At 31.1% G+C, this 16286-nt stretch overlaps 2 protein-coding genes and 1 long non-coding RNA gene across 3 annotated transcripts; all 3 read left to right on the top strand.

The window, feature by feature from the left end:
* The first annotated feature begins 3849 nt into the window (after positions 1-3849).
* On the top strand, positions 3850-4668 carry LOC102666186 (uncharacterized). The gene is made up of 2 exons (XR_417071.3): positions 3850-4038; positions 4162-4668. It is a non-coding gene; the product is annotated as an uncharacterized lncRNA (long non-coding RNA).
* Positions 4669-8095: 3427 nt separating this feature from the next.
* On the top strand, positions 8096-9126 carry LOC100786873 (histone H2B.3). The gene has a single exon (XM_003539749.5). It carries the CDS (start codon positions 8145-8147, stop codon positions 8820-8822), a length of 678 nt encoding a protein of 225 aa, XP_003539797.1. The 5' UTR covers positions 8096-8144; the 3' UTR covers positions 8823-9126.
* A 3550-nt stretch (positions 9127-12676) lies between these two features.
* LOC102668652 (RING-H2 finger protein ATL39) lies at positions 12677-13707 on the top strand. Its single transcript, XM_006592964.4, has one exon. It carries the CDS (start codon positions 12895-12897, stop codon positions 13483-13485), a length of 591 nt encoding a protein of 196 aa, XP_006593027.1. The 5' UTR covers positions 12677-12894; the 3' UTR covers positions 13486-13707.
* Positions 13708-16286: the final 2579 nt, after the last annotated feature.

The following is a 16286-nucleotide window of genomic DNA, read 5'->3' as shown; positions in this document are numbered from 1 at the left end:
CACTCACTAAAAAGAATTTCAAACTTTTCATATAGTTAAATTATTCTATTACTTTTTCCTCTACTCCATTAATTCTATTTTCAATTTATTTTTTATGTAAATTTAATCTAAAGTATTTTTATGTTTCAATATTTCTTAATTATTAAAATAGATTGAGATAAAAAAAATTTAATTCTTTTGCAAAACTACATTCCCATATCTTAGGGGGTTTTAGTTAAATTGATTGCACAAAATATGTGAATTATTATGCACTTTCTTATACCATCTTCAATTTTATCAATATAATAATATAAAAAAATCCTCTTGCATCACATATATATATAAGTAATATATAGGTAGGTGATTAAGTTAGATCCATCTACTACCAACTAATCTAAGTATTCAACTATTACATTTTCCTTTGTTTAAGTCATTATATATCAGTTTTATTTTCAAATTATATTAAAAAGTTGAATTTACTCCACAAGTTTTTAAAAAGATTCATTTTAATTTTCAAATTATTTTAAAATAAATTAATTTATTCCTTTATGACCCATTATTAAAATGATAAATTTCAATGAGTTTTGTTTATGAATAATAATAATTTTTAACCATCACTATATTTATTATTATTATTATTAGACTTAATAGTAAAAAGTGTTTTCCTATTCTTTTCATTTAACTAATTTTTTTTTCAAAATTTATTGTTTAAGTCTCTAAAAAATAAATTGAACATGAACTGATAACTTAAATCGAATTTTGAAAAATAAGAAAATCAATTTAATAAATAAAATAAGAGACTCTCTTTACAATTAAGTCTTATTGTTATATACACCTCTTTCCACCCTAACCACCGTTACCGGCAACAACATCTTTTCGCTCCGAGCTCCACCACCCACAACTAACCCCTTTCTCCTTTTTCTTCCTCCACCCCCTCCACCCTTGCCACCAACAGTTCCGCCTCCACCCCGCCGTTGCAGATGTGCGGCTGAAGCTCCGAGATCTGCGCTTTTAGATTCCAGATCTGGCTTCAAGGTTCCAGTTTGAGGTCATTAACGATGTCATTACAGTTCCGCTTTGAGGTTCCAGATCCGTTGCACTTGTCCGAGTCCATCCTTTACGCAGCAAGGGGAGCTGAACACCACCGTCACACGCGGTGCGCTCCAGGAGATCGGAATTGCCACGTGGAACTCCACATAGTTCGCGAGCAAGGGGGTGGAGGAAGAAAAAGGAGCATCCTAGGGTTGCTGTCACAGCTTGAGTCGCCGATTCAACACCGGCAGGCGGTGGCTGCTAGGGTCCCGATGCGGTTTGGCACGGGGGAGCGGAGGAGAAGAGCAACGATAGACTTGAAACTTGTTTTATTTTTTAAAAACAATAATAAATATAGTGGCAGGTAAAAATTCATACTATCCGTAAAAAAAATTGCTGATATATATTCGAAATCCTAAAGGTATTAACTCTTAATTAGACGGAAAATAACCAAATTAGTGCATTTTAAAAAAACTTAAGAAGTAAATTGAATCTTTTTAAAAATTGGAGAGAGGTGAAAGCATAGAATATTAATGGATATTCTTGAACCGAAATCTATTTCAATCTAAAATTTAAGTGTTGATAGGATTCTGACAATGTGTATGTTAACAGTAGACTATACGGCCAAATAAAGTTACCATATCGGTACAACAAGAAAATTCTTTTTTAAGAGATTTTGTACTTGGTGTCAAGAAATTTAGTCCATCGATCAGGTTCGTATAAATACAACCGATGTTGCTGCAATAGATGACAATTATTACATACTAACTCCCTTGTAAGATCGTTATTGACTTGGAGTATTTTGTAGATATTCATCCCTTATTCACTGTGTCATGATCTTGTTATGTCATTGTTAGGATATCTCAAACTTTGATTCACATAAATGCTCATCTCAATTAACATCAATCAGAATTCAATCATTATCAACAATCTCATCTCAAACACGTACGTTAAAAGAGATATATGTAAAGTTGCTAGTTGTTTGGTATGCTCAGTGCTTACAAATTGGTGATTTGGCCTTTATGGGAAGAATCTCTGAACTTTTATGGGCTATATATATGGAAAGGAAGAAATCAGTGGGTTTTTAATCACAAACAAAATCCTATTTGGAAATTGTTCAGGCCATACATTTTAATCAGCAACAAAATCTTTCTTCTACTGTCAAGAGTTATTTTTAGAGATCATTCTGGTGGCTGGAGTACTGGCTTCTGCTTCAAGTCTTCAAATCTCACAGCGGAACTCTTCTCATAATTTAATGCTTAATATCTGGTTCAATTGTCAACTGAGTTTTTGGATTGGGGATGTTCTACCTCAATTACTTGATATAGTTGATGATGATGTAATGCTTTCCGGAAAGTCCTTTTTTTTTATAAACGAAACATCATCTTTTTCTTAAAAAGAAAAATCCGTTGTGGTAACATTTTTTTAAGTTAATATCAATTAGAATAACTATATCGAAAGAGTGTTTGTAGGGATTATTATTTAATGGGCGCATTTTAAGAGTTTCTTCAACTAAATCAGTTTTAAGCGATGTTTAATTATGAGGAGAGAAATAAAGTGGATAAAAATAGAAGAAAAATAATTAGAGAAGAGACTAAAGGAAAATAAAGGGAAAATAAAATTGAATGTTGGGATGTTTGGTTTTAAAAAAATAAGTAAAAAAATAAAGTATAAATAATATTATGAAGTTGTTTGATTTAGATGAAATGAGCTGAAATAATTTTAAAAAATTATAAAAGTACTCTTACGTCCTTTGATCCGATAGATATTTGACCAACTTTAATCAATAATATTCACTATGTAATTGGTTAAACTAATCTACTTAATCAATAATTCGCATCAAATAACCGATTATACTGGGCATAGAACACTTGGAAGAAAAATGGATCAGTTCCATGAAAGCATGAGTCTTGATTATAGAGGAAAATAGGGGTAAATAAGACTTTTTCCACTTAAAATTAAAGATACCTGTCTATCCGCTTGGGCAAAAAAAGAGAAATTACTAAGGTGGGTCCCATCTATTCCAAACTTAACTCTCACCTAGATCACTTAATTATACCAAAGGACTACCGCATGTTTCTTTCTCTTCTAACTTACTTCTGTCACTAAAATCAAACCAAGTGTTAGGAATTTTTCTTTAACTTTTTTTCCCCATCTTATCCCTTTCATCTTTATTTTTAATTTGAATTTCAATCTTTTTAAAATTGTCAATATTTAAAAATAATATTTGATCACAATATAAACTATTTATCCATTGACCAACCTAGGTTGCGGCAAGGGAGTGCACTTTCTAAAATTCGCAAACAAAAATTTTTATAAATAAAATTCTATAATTTTGTATTCTATTTTATCTATATTTATGTATTTGTACCTTTTTTGACCTCAAATTCTCATACATAATTAGGGATACCTAATTCAAGGTATTATCCGTTTTAGTGTTTAATGGTTCGTCATAATTTTATCTTTAAATTATAGTATTGTGGTCACCACTGAACATAAAACGGACAATATTTTGAATGAGATGATCTTGAGGATGCCAAAGGATTTAAGTTTGAAATAGAATTAATTTTAAATTTTATAATTTGTTTTCACTAGCTCAGGTCTTAAATTCGTCATTATATTTATCATAAGTCTAAAATATAATTTGTATGTTTAAAAATATTTATATTTTATGAATTTTAATTGTAATATAACTTGTATATTAAAAATAAATATTTATCCTATGTGCATTTCACACGCTACAAAATACTTATTATATCAGATTTTACCAATACAAAGTTACTATCTAATATGGTCACACGAGAGGCATATAAGGTAAGGCTAGCTAGCTACCCGAATGAGTCCAACACGTACTAACAGAAATAGGATCCGAAGAGTGCCTTTCTTGCCAACTTAGACTTGTTCTCACATGCGACTTGTCGTTCGCAACTATAACCGCACGGCAGCACTGGCACCCCTCTGTTTCAAGTTTCAAGCTTCAAGCAAAAAAGTTCTAAAGCAAAATCTTTGAACAACCAAAGGCAAAAGGTACAAAATTCCATTGCAAAAAAGCTTCTAATTTTCCGTGTACTCTCTCCCTACTTTTTTCGTGAACATCTAACGTATTGCCTATTGCTTACACATAAACTCTTTTGCTTGTGTGTGTATTAGTGAAACTCCATGTTAGCTACTAAAGGGTCAACAACAGAGCAACCAATTCCTCCACAAGTGGAAGAAGAATCAAGTGTTTGCAAACAAGAAGAGGAAGGAGAAGATGCTAAGATAAGGGTGGTTATAGCACAAGAGGGAATTGAAGAGTGCAAAACACCAACTGGGTCAGGCTACAAGATTCCCATAGTTCAAAAATGCCCACTTGCCCCAAGAAAGAAAAGAAGGCCAGTGCCACCTTTTTCTTCACAAATGAAAACATCATCATCTAGTGGGTTGAGCTATGTAGTAAGGCATGAAGAGGTAGAGACTTTCTTCCAATCCATGTTCGAGCTTACTAGAGTTAACAAGAGATGTAGGAGTGTATGAAAGTTCTTAGTGAATAACTGTGGGTGAATATCCTCACATGAATTATAGCAACTTCATTGGAATTTTAGCACTTCTCTCTATGCTTATGATGTTCCATAAGGAAGAAAGAATAGAAGAAAAAGATTGCCGATAATTTTACAATTCAATCGATCACATATTATATTTTTGGCTGTTGCATTTTTTTTTATCGAAGACAAATGTTAGATTTTTTTATTAAGAAATTCAATCCATAACTTTTCTCTTTTTCCTTTTCAATTAACAATTCAATCTACCTTATATCTCCTTCTTACATTCTAAGAATTTTCTATCACCATAATCGATCTAATTTATTATAAATAAAAAAATCATTCACTTTAGAAATCATCAAGTTGACTCAAACCATATCCATATCACCTTGTAGTCTTCACTCAATTGTATATTCCATGGCCATGGATTGTCTCATGTTCAAATTTCACGTGGCGTACCATATGCAAGTTTTGTGTTTATTTGTTTTTTAATAGAAAATAAAAAGCGAGGCTTTTAAAAAATTAATGAGAAATATAGATATAGCACTTATACATGACCTATCATGTCACATAAAAGAATCATCTTCCATGCTCCCATAAACAACATGTTGCGGGGAAGCAGTAAGTGCACCTTTATCTGATGCTTTCAGAGTTACTGTAATTCTGCTATATATATATATAAGAGATGACCCCACAAATTGGAGAAATTATTATATGATCATGGCCTCAATCAATTTTCATGCATTTAACACGTAATTGAACTTTACTATTTTTGCTTAAAAATTAAAAATCTCGGTTATATATATTATGTAAATATTGATCGTGATAATAATTTCTCACAAAAAATGGAAAGCAAAAGGGAGGAAACAAAGCAAGTGAACAACATAGAGAGGGAGACAGAGAAACCTGCTCCACTATTGATTAACTTTATATACCCAAAAGTCACGATCAAGCGATAATTGCTTTGTTATGCATGGAGACCAAGACACACCCACGAGCACCACGAGAACAAATACTGTAGTTCATTATTAAGCATATCTATTCTTGTCCTTATTTTCGGGCAATTATATGGGCCTTTAGAATTCAACACTACCTTTCTAAATGAGCAGCTATGGGCCACTCATTTTGAACAATTGGATTGTTTGTTAAAAAACCAAAAGAACAATAAGATTAATGTGTAAATCGGACACAGAACAGTGGATCAGGCTTGATGTACACAACTACATTATGAAATTATGAAATCCAATTTGAATAGTTGAATATTATAATATTTTTTTTGAGAGGTATCAGTTTTTTTTATGATTAATCTTTATTGAACAATTAATTTAGAAACGGATTCAGGGAAGGAAAGCAAAGGGCCTTGGTCCCAAGGTCCCTTCCCTTAGGGTCCTTTGTGTAAATATGAGAAAAAAGAAAAATTAAAAGTAAAAATATTAATAAAATAGATAAGAAAAGTAAATTTTTGAGTTGATATTTGTTTACGATTTTTTAGTAGTAGATAATATATCTAATTTTATCCATAAAATTAATAATTAATAATTCTTAAACTTATTATTTATTAAATAATTATTTATTAGAAGTAAAATATTTAAATAATTATGTAAAAAAAAAATCGCCCCCCTTCTATTACATTCCTAAATTTGTCCCTGATATAATTAGTCATTTTTATTGAGATCTTCCCTCTCAATTACATTCTTATACAAGTGGTGATAATTACAACTAAATGAGATAAAATAGACATATTCTCCATCCATTAAAGGCAAATCATAGAAGAACTTCACCTCATTAAAAAAAAAAAAACTCTTTAACATTCAACTTTCATAATTGATTAAATTATTCACTTAATTTCTATAATTTTTCTATTTTAAAATTGATCTTCATATCCTCCCCAAACAACTGATATTCATATACTAAAAATTTGAAATCACATATGGTTGTATTAATTTATATATATAATCATTGACATTAATATAAAAGTAAACACATTGCACTACAACAACCAAATTATCAAAGCTATAGGCATTATTTAGTAATAACAGGAAATTCAATAGATATTTTTGTTTAATTAGAAAAGTTTTAGAAACTAATAAAAGATTCTAAAACTTTTCTAGAAACTAGTAAAAAAAATCGTAAGAAAAACTAGTAAAAGAGAACACATTTTTCACACACCTCAACAATGTAATTCTTTAAATGTCTCAATGTTTAACAAAGAAGAGGCTTCAATAATGTACGCTCATCACTCATGGAAAGGGAAAAACAGACCAAGCCAATACATTACATAGAAATTCAAAGATGCTAACTTTTAAAATAACGAACAAAAATGATCAGAGAGACAGATGAATGAACCATTACCATATACAAAAACAAAAGAAGAAAGTAGATAGATATGCAATCACAGCGCTATGATATGAAGGAAGGAATAAAGAAAATTGTGCAGTGAGAATTTTTTTTTTTTTTCCAATGGACATAAATAGAGGAACGAAACGAAACTTGCTCCTTTTGGTAATTTTTTTAATTTGAATTTTGAAAGGTATTAAGTCATAAATGGGTTTTAGGCTTCTTTTCTTTATAATGGGTTTTCGGCTTTTTGACTTGGGCTTAGAGCATTCGTTATATACAATTAGCATGTTATATTAACAAAATATTAACCTTTTTTTTTAGAGGCCATCCTTATATAAAAATTACATATCTATATTCTATATATGCTAACAAAAGAAATTTGAGGTGACCCTGGCTGCCCAGACTCTCATGAAGATTTGTCGCTGATGATAAGTAATTAGGAGTAGGATGACATGTTTAATTTGATTTTAAATTAAAAATAATGAGTATTAAAAAAAAGAATAATTTTGATGTAAAGTATTTATCAATTATTGATGATTAATTTCTGTTCAAAAATCTAATTGACTATCTTTGGTGAAGTTTTTTTCTCAATTACTTTTTTTATTAAAAAATCGAAGCAGAGACCATTAATTAGTGAAAGTTATAGTTCTTAAAACATACCGATTTTTTTTTTCTTTCTGCTTGTGGAAGTTGCAAACTATATTGAACGGTTTGGCAAATTCATGCAAGAATATATATATTCATCAAGAAGTTCTAGTACTACAGTATTTTCCTAAATCTAATTGTAAGACTTGGAAGCAGGACCGTGCCTGTTTATTCTTATTTTAACAAAGCATAGGAATGTTGCAAATTGCAATCATGCTCATTCATCTCTTGAAACCCCCAGCATTTTTAAATCAATTTTGAAGGGTGGTTCTTGAAAAATGACATTGATGTATCATCTCAAGATCTTTTATAAAATATCATTCTTTTGTTGTGCATATTATACTATAAAGAAGTGTCATAGGCTTTTCTTGTAATTGTCAATACCATAACTTTGAAGGGACACTGGGAGGACACAAAATGACACATCCTTTCTCCAGAACATATGCCATTCACTTTTAACCCCACGTATTTACTTGGTTCCTAGGCACTTGACATCTGGTGCCACACGTCAACCTCTAGAACCCCCTGAAGGTTTTGGCTGATTCTATTAACATACTCATCAATTAGTTACTCACTCTCCTAATTTCTAAAAAAACGCTTGAAGGGTAAGAGAAAGAATAATAGTGAATGGCTCCAAAACGTGCTGAGAAGCTAGTGGTCAGATCCACCAAGAAAGTTGTGGAATCAAGTGTGCTGGTTTCTGTTGTAGGCAAAAGACTAACCCGTGGAAAAAAAGATACTCAAACAACTGATGGAGAAGAAGAAGTAGGTAGCCAAGAGCATCTGGTGGTCATTCCTATTCAAGAAGTGACTCCTCAAGCACAAAAGGATTCACCTAACTCTGCCATCACCACAGAAAACAAAGCTGAGCAAGAGAACAATACTCAAGATGGTGGAGTCGAAAATAATCAAGAGGAAGAGGAAGAGCATGAGGAAGTGAAAGAGAAGAAGAATAAGGCCAAGACCCCAAAAGGGAAAAATGGGAAGGAGAAAAAAAGAGGGAGAAAAAAGGGTAGGAGAAGTGTTGAAGGGTACCAGAGGTATGTGTATAGGGTGTTGAAGCAAGTGCACCCTGAAATGGGAATTTCTTCCAAGTGCATGACTGTTCTGAACAACTTGATGAATGACATGTTTGAGAGGCTGGCTTTTGAGGCTTCTAAGCTGAAGGACTACACTGGACACATGACATTGTCTTCAAGGGAGATTCAAGGAGCAGTGAGGCTGGTTTTGCCAGGAGAACTTGGAAAGCATGCAATTGCTGAAGGGGTCAAAGCTGTTAACAACTACACATCCTATGATGCTTGATGTATACACATCTAGTTCTCTAGTAGTTTAGACAAGATTTCTATGTTTAAATCCATGATGTTGATATATAAATATGTACTTAATTAGTTATATGGTTTGTTTCTTAATTAGTTGGTGTGTACTGTGTTAACTAGCTAGAGATGTGTTGTTTTTTGCATTTTGCATTTGAGAAGCAGCTGAAAAATGGAACATTGCCTTATTTTGTGTATGGTTGCTTCATAGGGTTAGAATTGTAGATTACTAACTGTTGGCCTTGTGACCTTGTGTATGTGTAATGCAAGTAGCTACCTCAATTTTCTGGGTATTTAAGAGATGTTCGGTTTTATATTTCACAATATTCTACACGGTGGAAGGGTATTGTTGTATTTTTTACACCCTTTATACTATAACTTAAAATTGTTATTTATGAAAGGCAAAGAAGAATGAGGACCCGCAAAGATACTGACATTAAAATAAGTAAAGTACGGTACATTGTACATATGATTTTGTCCCATGTTGGTACTTGTTACTTAGGAGTTGAAGAGCATAACAGCAGGGTGCAAACGTAATAGGTGAAGTTACACACAGAATCTATTGGTTGCTGAGTTTAATTTAACCTTCGTTTCATAATGAATATCTTTGATGTTAAAATATAGAAAATGTATGTCTCTCTTTTGTGCTTTAGTCCATATTTTTTTTCAAAACGGGAAAAGATAATTTTTCTTAATAGTATATCGTTATACAATATGCTCATATTATTATAATTTCAACTGTAATTACATATGTAATATTATTGTTTTAGATCGATATACTCAATGCAACTATATAAATATTAGCTCTATTAATAAAATAAAATTCCTGTTAAAAATATTAATGAAATTAAATTGAGTTGGCACGATGTCATTTAGTTCGGTCCTCGATATTTTGATTTTTGTTTTCTCATTTGCAAGAAAATGTATCCTTAATAGCTGATAAATGATATTTAGAACTCATTCAGGACATGAGCTTTCGTATCTTAATATTTTTTTCTCACATTTTTTTTTACAAGTTTTGAAGTTGCGATAAGTCATTGTCATCTGGACTGGAAATTAAATTCGTTTGTTTGTAAGATATGGAAATCCTATACTAATCCCTATCAGCACCTTTACGGGGGAAGGGTGATATCCCAAGTATTAGTATTTGAAGTAGGGACTAGGGGTGGTAAAATAGACTTAGTTGTCAAGTACATTCATTTAACTCATTTTTTAGTGAGTTGGGCTAGGATATTCGATCCATTAGTTTCTTTTGGCCCTTCTTACCTTGGCTCTCGCTGAAAATTGGACTTATATATATATATATATATATATATATATATATATATATATATATATATATATATATAGGTAAAAAGTAAAGAAAATTTAATATAGCACTTTGAATTTCTGTTTTATTTTGTTAGAGAAGTAACGTGTTTAGGACAAAATATTTTTAAGTTAAGAGATAACCAATGAAAGTAAATGTGTTTCTTTTTTGTTGTTAGTATTATAGACAAAGCATTTAGAGGAATTAGATAAAATAATGCAGTTAAAAGTTAAAACTATTAAGTAAACAAGTTAAAGAGATATACAGTAGCTAGTAAGAGGCTTAAATTATTTCTAATTTTTGTAATTTGAATAAAATATGTTTTTTATCCTTCTAAAATTTGCAAAGTTTGGTTTCAGTCCCTCTAAAAGAGTTGTTTATTTTTTGTTCTAATTTTGAACTACAACATTTTTGGTCTTTCATGCGCTATTTAAACTACTTGAAGAATCAAGAGTGATGCATTTTAAAAAAGAGAGAAACCAAAAACAGACAAACTTTTTGAGGAACGAAAATCTAACTTTCAAAAACATTTTCGTTTTACTGGTTTTGGGTTCAATAAGATTAGATAAATACTTGTTGGTTGTTGTGAAAGTACCAAATGCATTCTTGTCTTACTAGTTTTGGGTTTAATAGCAAAAGAAAAATTATATGTGTGTAATTTTTTGTATATAATACTGAGATATAAGAAGAAAATACAGAGAGAAAAAGTGTGATAAAGATGATTGATATGGTAGAAGCTAGAAAGAGTTAGTGGGAAAACTAATATTGTAAAAATGTTATAGATAAATATTGTATGGATACTATTATAGTAAACCCCTTTTCTTAAAACAACTAGTGGATGAACCACAAGACATCATACCTGACACTAAATTACTTAAGTAAAAAACAAAAACATGTAGATATGTCCGTGTCAACGGCTGTACTTTAACTTCTTTTAAAGTTATATAACATTAAATGAAGAAACTTTGGACTTTGGTGCATTTGAATTTTGAAGAAATTGTTTGACTAGGTTTTGTTGTAAAATGAACATTTTAATTATAAAATAAAATTTTCAGTAATATTTTGCGGCTTGTCTATGGTAAGTATCCTTATTCCTGGATCCTTTCCTAATTGTAGCCGTCTCTAATGTTTTAAAACTCGTTACATGCTGGGAAATGTCAAACGTATACACTTCATTTTAAAGGCATATATACTAGTGAAAAGAAAAGAAAAAATGATAAATGTAACAAATGCTACTATCATGAAAAATGAAAAGAATTTGTAACAAAATAAATAGGTAGAATACTAATTATAATCTAAAAATGAAAATAAATTAAAAAATTCGATATCATCTAACTTTCTACCATTGAAAGATTGGATTGAATACTTAAAAAATAACTCAAATATTGAAATGCCAAATTCTTACTTTTTATACTCCAGACCACGAGAATTATCTATTTTAATTTTTATATTTATACCCATAATAAATATTGACATTTATCTAAATTTTATTTTTTCATTCACGGCTGAAAAGGTTGAAGTTATTCCATCTATTTTTTTATAGATAGTTTTCACCAATAAAATGACTATATAACTATTTTTCATTATATTTTTGGATAGCAATAAATGTATAAAAGAAAGAGTATATTGATAAAGATATTTTTTTCCAAAATCAAAAGAGGGATTAGCTTGAAAAAAAATACACGATTCCTAACTAGTTTGGTATCCTAAAACAAAAATTAGGTGACAAGCGAAAATAAGATGAAAAAAATAGGTTTATAAATAATCAAATACAATAACCCTTACATGTTTGCATACATATATCTCAGTAGAAACAGAGGAATACCTCCATCGATAATTCTCACTGATGCTGCACTCCAACACGTTTAAGTTGTTTGTTGGGCAGTATTCTTATACACAGTACATATTTTCAATATGGTTGGATTGGGATAAACTTATACTTGTGACTAAAATTTGAATATTTGTATCTCGTGCCCCCTCGTCACGTCACAGTGGTGGCATTCTTAACTTATTCTACAAGTAATTCTCGTTGTTAATACTTCCTCCCAGTTCTTTTTTATAAGAAATAAGGTAATATTACTTATAGAGAAAAAAGTTATACATTGTATAAAAAAAATTACATAATTATCTAATTACAATTTATAAATATATAAAATAATCATCTTAAAATAATTTTAAATCTTGATTTATGATTAGATGTAAAATTATAGCTGACATTAAACTCTTATATGTCCTAAGTATAAAAGAAACAGCAAGAGTATCTCCAAAAAAATTGTACAAGGAAGTTGAAACTCATTTTTTCAATATCAAATTTATGAACAACACATTTCAGCAGAGTAAACAACAACAATAATAGTGTAGTTATTGGCGAATCAAATAATTGCAGAGTATATGAAGAGAGTCTAGTTGAAGTGTTCCAAAAGACCACAGTTTGAGAACATTACATTACAAATGATTCATAGGAAAAATGATTAGTGTTGTGTTTTAGAAGGTGGCAAGTGCAACATTCCCGTAAACTCCAGAGTCACGGATTAAATGCGGTGGCTCCCATGCTCAGTCCCTGTCACTCTACTCTAGCTAGTTTATTTAATTTGCACCCAAAAAATGCATTATTATTATTACTATTCTACTATTATTATAAATAAAACACAAAACCTATTACACTGCAACTTTAATTTATTATTCTCTTCTCAGTTATCACAACAAACACATTAGAGTATAAGGCAGTGTTTGGTAGCAGAGAATTAAAAACATGGAATTCTGGAACCGCAGATTGCTACTACAGAACGAGGACGTTCCCCTCTCGATGCCACCTCTCTCTCACACTCACACCAAACACGCCACTAACGCATCATCATCCTCGCCGCCGCAATCTTCGGCTTTCCAATTCCAAAGCCCACTGCAGGTTTCGATTCCTCCAGTTTTTTCATCGAGTGTGGCCTACGTCTTCCTCATCCTCTTCACCACCTTCTTCTTCGTCGGCTTCGTCTTCCTCTACTTCCGCCAGTTCGCCTCCGACGCCGCCGCCGCCGGATCCTACCGCCGCCGCTGGGAGGAGGGCGCGGCAGCGGCGGCGGAGGCAAAGAAGTGCCTGCCGGTGGTGGCGCACTGCGGGGAGGGGTGCGCGGAGTGCGCGATATGCCTGGAGGAGCTGCGAGAGGGGGACGCGGTGAAGATGATTCCGTACTGCAAGCACGTGTTCCACCCGCACTGCATTGACACGTGGCTCGATAAGCATGTCACGTGCCCCGTGTGCCGGTGCAGTGAGCTGCTATGTGGAGAAGAGGTGGTGGGGTCGGTGTCAGCGAGAAGACAAGAAGAAGTGGTTCTAAATTTGGATTAGAAGAACTTTGAAGAAGAAGATGAAACTGTAGCGTTGCGTGTTTCATTGGACATTGCTTATTATCCATATTTGCTAGGTTTCAACCACCACTTGAGAGTCTTAACCAACGAACGTGTTACATATTACAAGTTTCTTTTGTGGTTTTGTTCATTCCCATTATTATTGCCACTTGCCAGTGTCATTATTTAGCAGCATTTAATAATTCAATAACATTCTCTTTCAGTTTCTTTTTTATAAAAATAAATTGTAGTAGACTCATAGTACTGCTATTTTGCGTTTTCTTCAACTGTTTTTTTATCACCAAAATTCTTGAAATTTGGATTGAAGTGAAAATTATGCAACAATGATATATTATTTTAGTAGTCTGAAATTATTCTTAAATGAATTAAAAGCAAGATATACTTAGAATTCAATGATAAAAAATTGTAAGAGAATTTCGTCGTAAAAGAAAAATGAAGTGATAAGTTAAGAACATGTGTAATTTATGTTCTTTTGATCTTGAATCAATTTCTTCAACGATTAGGGTGAATTTGAATACCAGTTTATTTAGAGACATTCCAATATATCCAAACGCAAAAATTACTCTCTTGGGGAATTGAAATCAGTGTCTCGGAACGAAAAATCCAAACAGACTATCAATTACATATCATAGTTAAATACAAAAGATCTTTGTTTTTCTTCGTTTTCTCCTAAAAAAAAGGTTGATATACAACGAGGACAAATGCTAGCTTCTATGTTCTTATATTCTATTTCTCTTTTTTTTAAATATTTGTTAAATTTTATTTTTATCTTTTTTATATAAATTAGAATTTTATTTTATCTTTATCTTTTTTGACATAAGGTATGGTTTTTTTTCTATTTTATCACATAAGTTATTGATGATGATAGATAAAAATTTATTTTCTTCTTCTTGTTACTATTATTAGTTAGATTTTTTATATTATATTATTTAGTTTAACCATTATACTATTCATATTATTTTTTTATTATCGCATCATCATACTTCAAGGTATTGATATTGATATTCAAAGAAGATAGACTTGTATTATTCTTCTAGTATTTTTTAATATTTTTTATATTACACTATTTATATACTTTATTCTAGTATTTTTAACATTATACTTCAAGATATTTAAATTGTTACATTAATTAACATGGTGAAAGTATGTTTATTTAAGAGTATTTTATTTTTAATTTAGTTTAAACATGTTTGAAAATGTTTAAAGATATAATATAAGATTAATAGTAGAATACACAATATAAAAATAATAATAATTGAGACTAAAACATATAATTAAAATAATTCATCTATAAATTAATAATCAAAAGAGTTTAAAATTAATTATAAATACCCAAAATATATTTTTGTTAATTAAATTAAATTAAATTTTATGTAAAATATCATTTTAACATAGATATTTTTGTTATTTTACATTTAAATACTATTTTAATACATACGTTTATGAAATATTATAATTCAATAAGTTAATTTAATAATTTCTAACTATCAACTAAATTTTTGACTTTCAAATAATTTTTCAGCTATATTTGACAAACATAATAATAAAGAGTAGGTAAATAATATTATTTAAAAATACATATATATAATTTTATTTGTTAACATAGCTAATGCATCAATTTTTAATTTCACATTTCATTCTATTTAAAAAAATATTAAGAGATAAATATAAAATAAGAAACAATATTGTCTTTATAACATATTTTTTATTATCTCCATATAATAAAGCCAACGAGTATATGTTTAGAAATTTTATTTCTTAGATTTATTTCCACATTTTTTTTGTAATATGCACATTATAATTATAACATATTTTGGAATTTAAAAAAAAAAAAAAAGAGGGTGCATTTAAAGACAAATAAACCAGTAATCGGTGTGGGTCCTGTTGTCGGAGAATAAGATGATCTTCTGTGTTATGACCAGAAGAATCCGCTATGCATACAGAGCTTCCTGAAGAGTCTCCACATCATTCAATAATCAATAATATATTATATTTGGTCCTTTCATTTGGTACGTGTTTATTTAGCGGCAAATTTCCCCATCTGGGGTAGTTTTAGAAACTATTTCCCCAGATGGGGTCGTTTCTAAAATAATTACAGCATGGGGCAGTTTTTTACGTGCATGCAAGACCCTAACTGGTGTCAGTGAGCAACCCGCCACACCCAGTGGCGATATGACCCTAATCCGCTAGCCGTAATGGCGATTTGCAGAGCCATTGGGAACCGCCAGTCAAACTGGCGAGTTCCAACAGCTGAGGGTGCCTGCCATGGCAGTGAAGGGCAGAGCGCGTCGCGTCAGTCAAGGCCAAATCGCCAATGGCAATGGCGATTTGCCTTGGGCATGGATCGCCAGCCATGCTGGCGGGTTGCTCCTAAATATGCTTCTTCCATTATAAAAGCTCAGTCCGAGAGTGCACCAGCTACGCTTCCTTCGTGGCTCAGTCCGAGAGTGCACCAGCTAGCTTCCTTCGTGCCTTTGCTTCCATTGATCCTTCCATTGCTTTGCTTCCATTGCTGTGCTATTTTCTTCATAAGTTTCTCAGTGCGTTTTTGTTATTTTGGTAAGTGATTCTTAAGTTTATAACTTTAGTTGATAGGTAAATGTCAATATTATTTAAGTTAGGTTTTAAAAATAATATATTATTAGTTATGTTATATATATTTAGACATACGTTAGATTAGTCATCGTTAAATTGATCTATATTATTTTCTTTAATCATACCGGTATATTATGCATTTAAGTTAGGTTCTTATGATTTGCACGTTCATATATATAGATCATA

This window comes from Glycine max, chromosome 12, assembly GCF_000004515.6.
Source record: "Glycine max cultivar Williams 82 chromosome 12, Glycine_max_v4.0, whole genome shotgun sequence".
Classification (NCBI taxonomy): domain Eukaryota; kingdom Viridiplantae; phylum Streptophyta; class Magnoliopsida; order Fabales; family Fabaceae; genus Glycine; species Glycine max.
This window is presented reverse-complemented; position numbering and strand designations above follow the sequence as displayed.

Coding starts and splice junctions, on each gene's coding strand:
- LOC100786873 (XM_003539749.5), top strand. CDS start 8,145: ATGGCTCCAAAACGTGCTGAGAAGCTAGTGGTCAGATCCACCAAGAAA.
- LOC102668652 (XM_006592964.4), top strand. CDS start 12,895: ATGGAATTCTGGAACCGCAGATTGCTACTACAGAACGAGGACGTTCCC.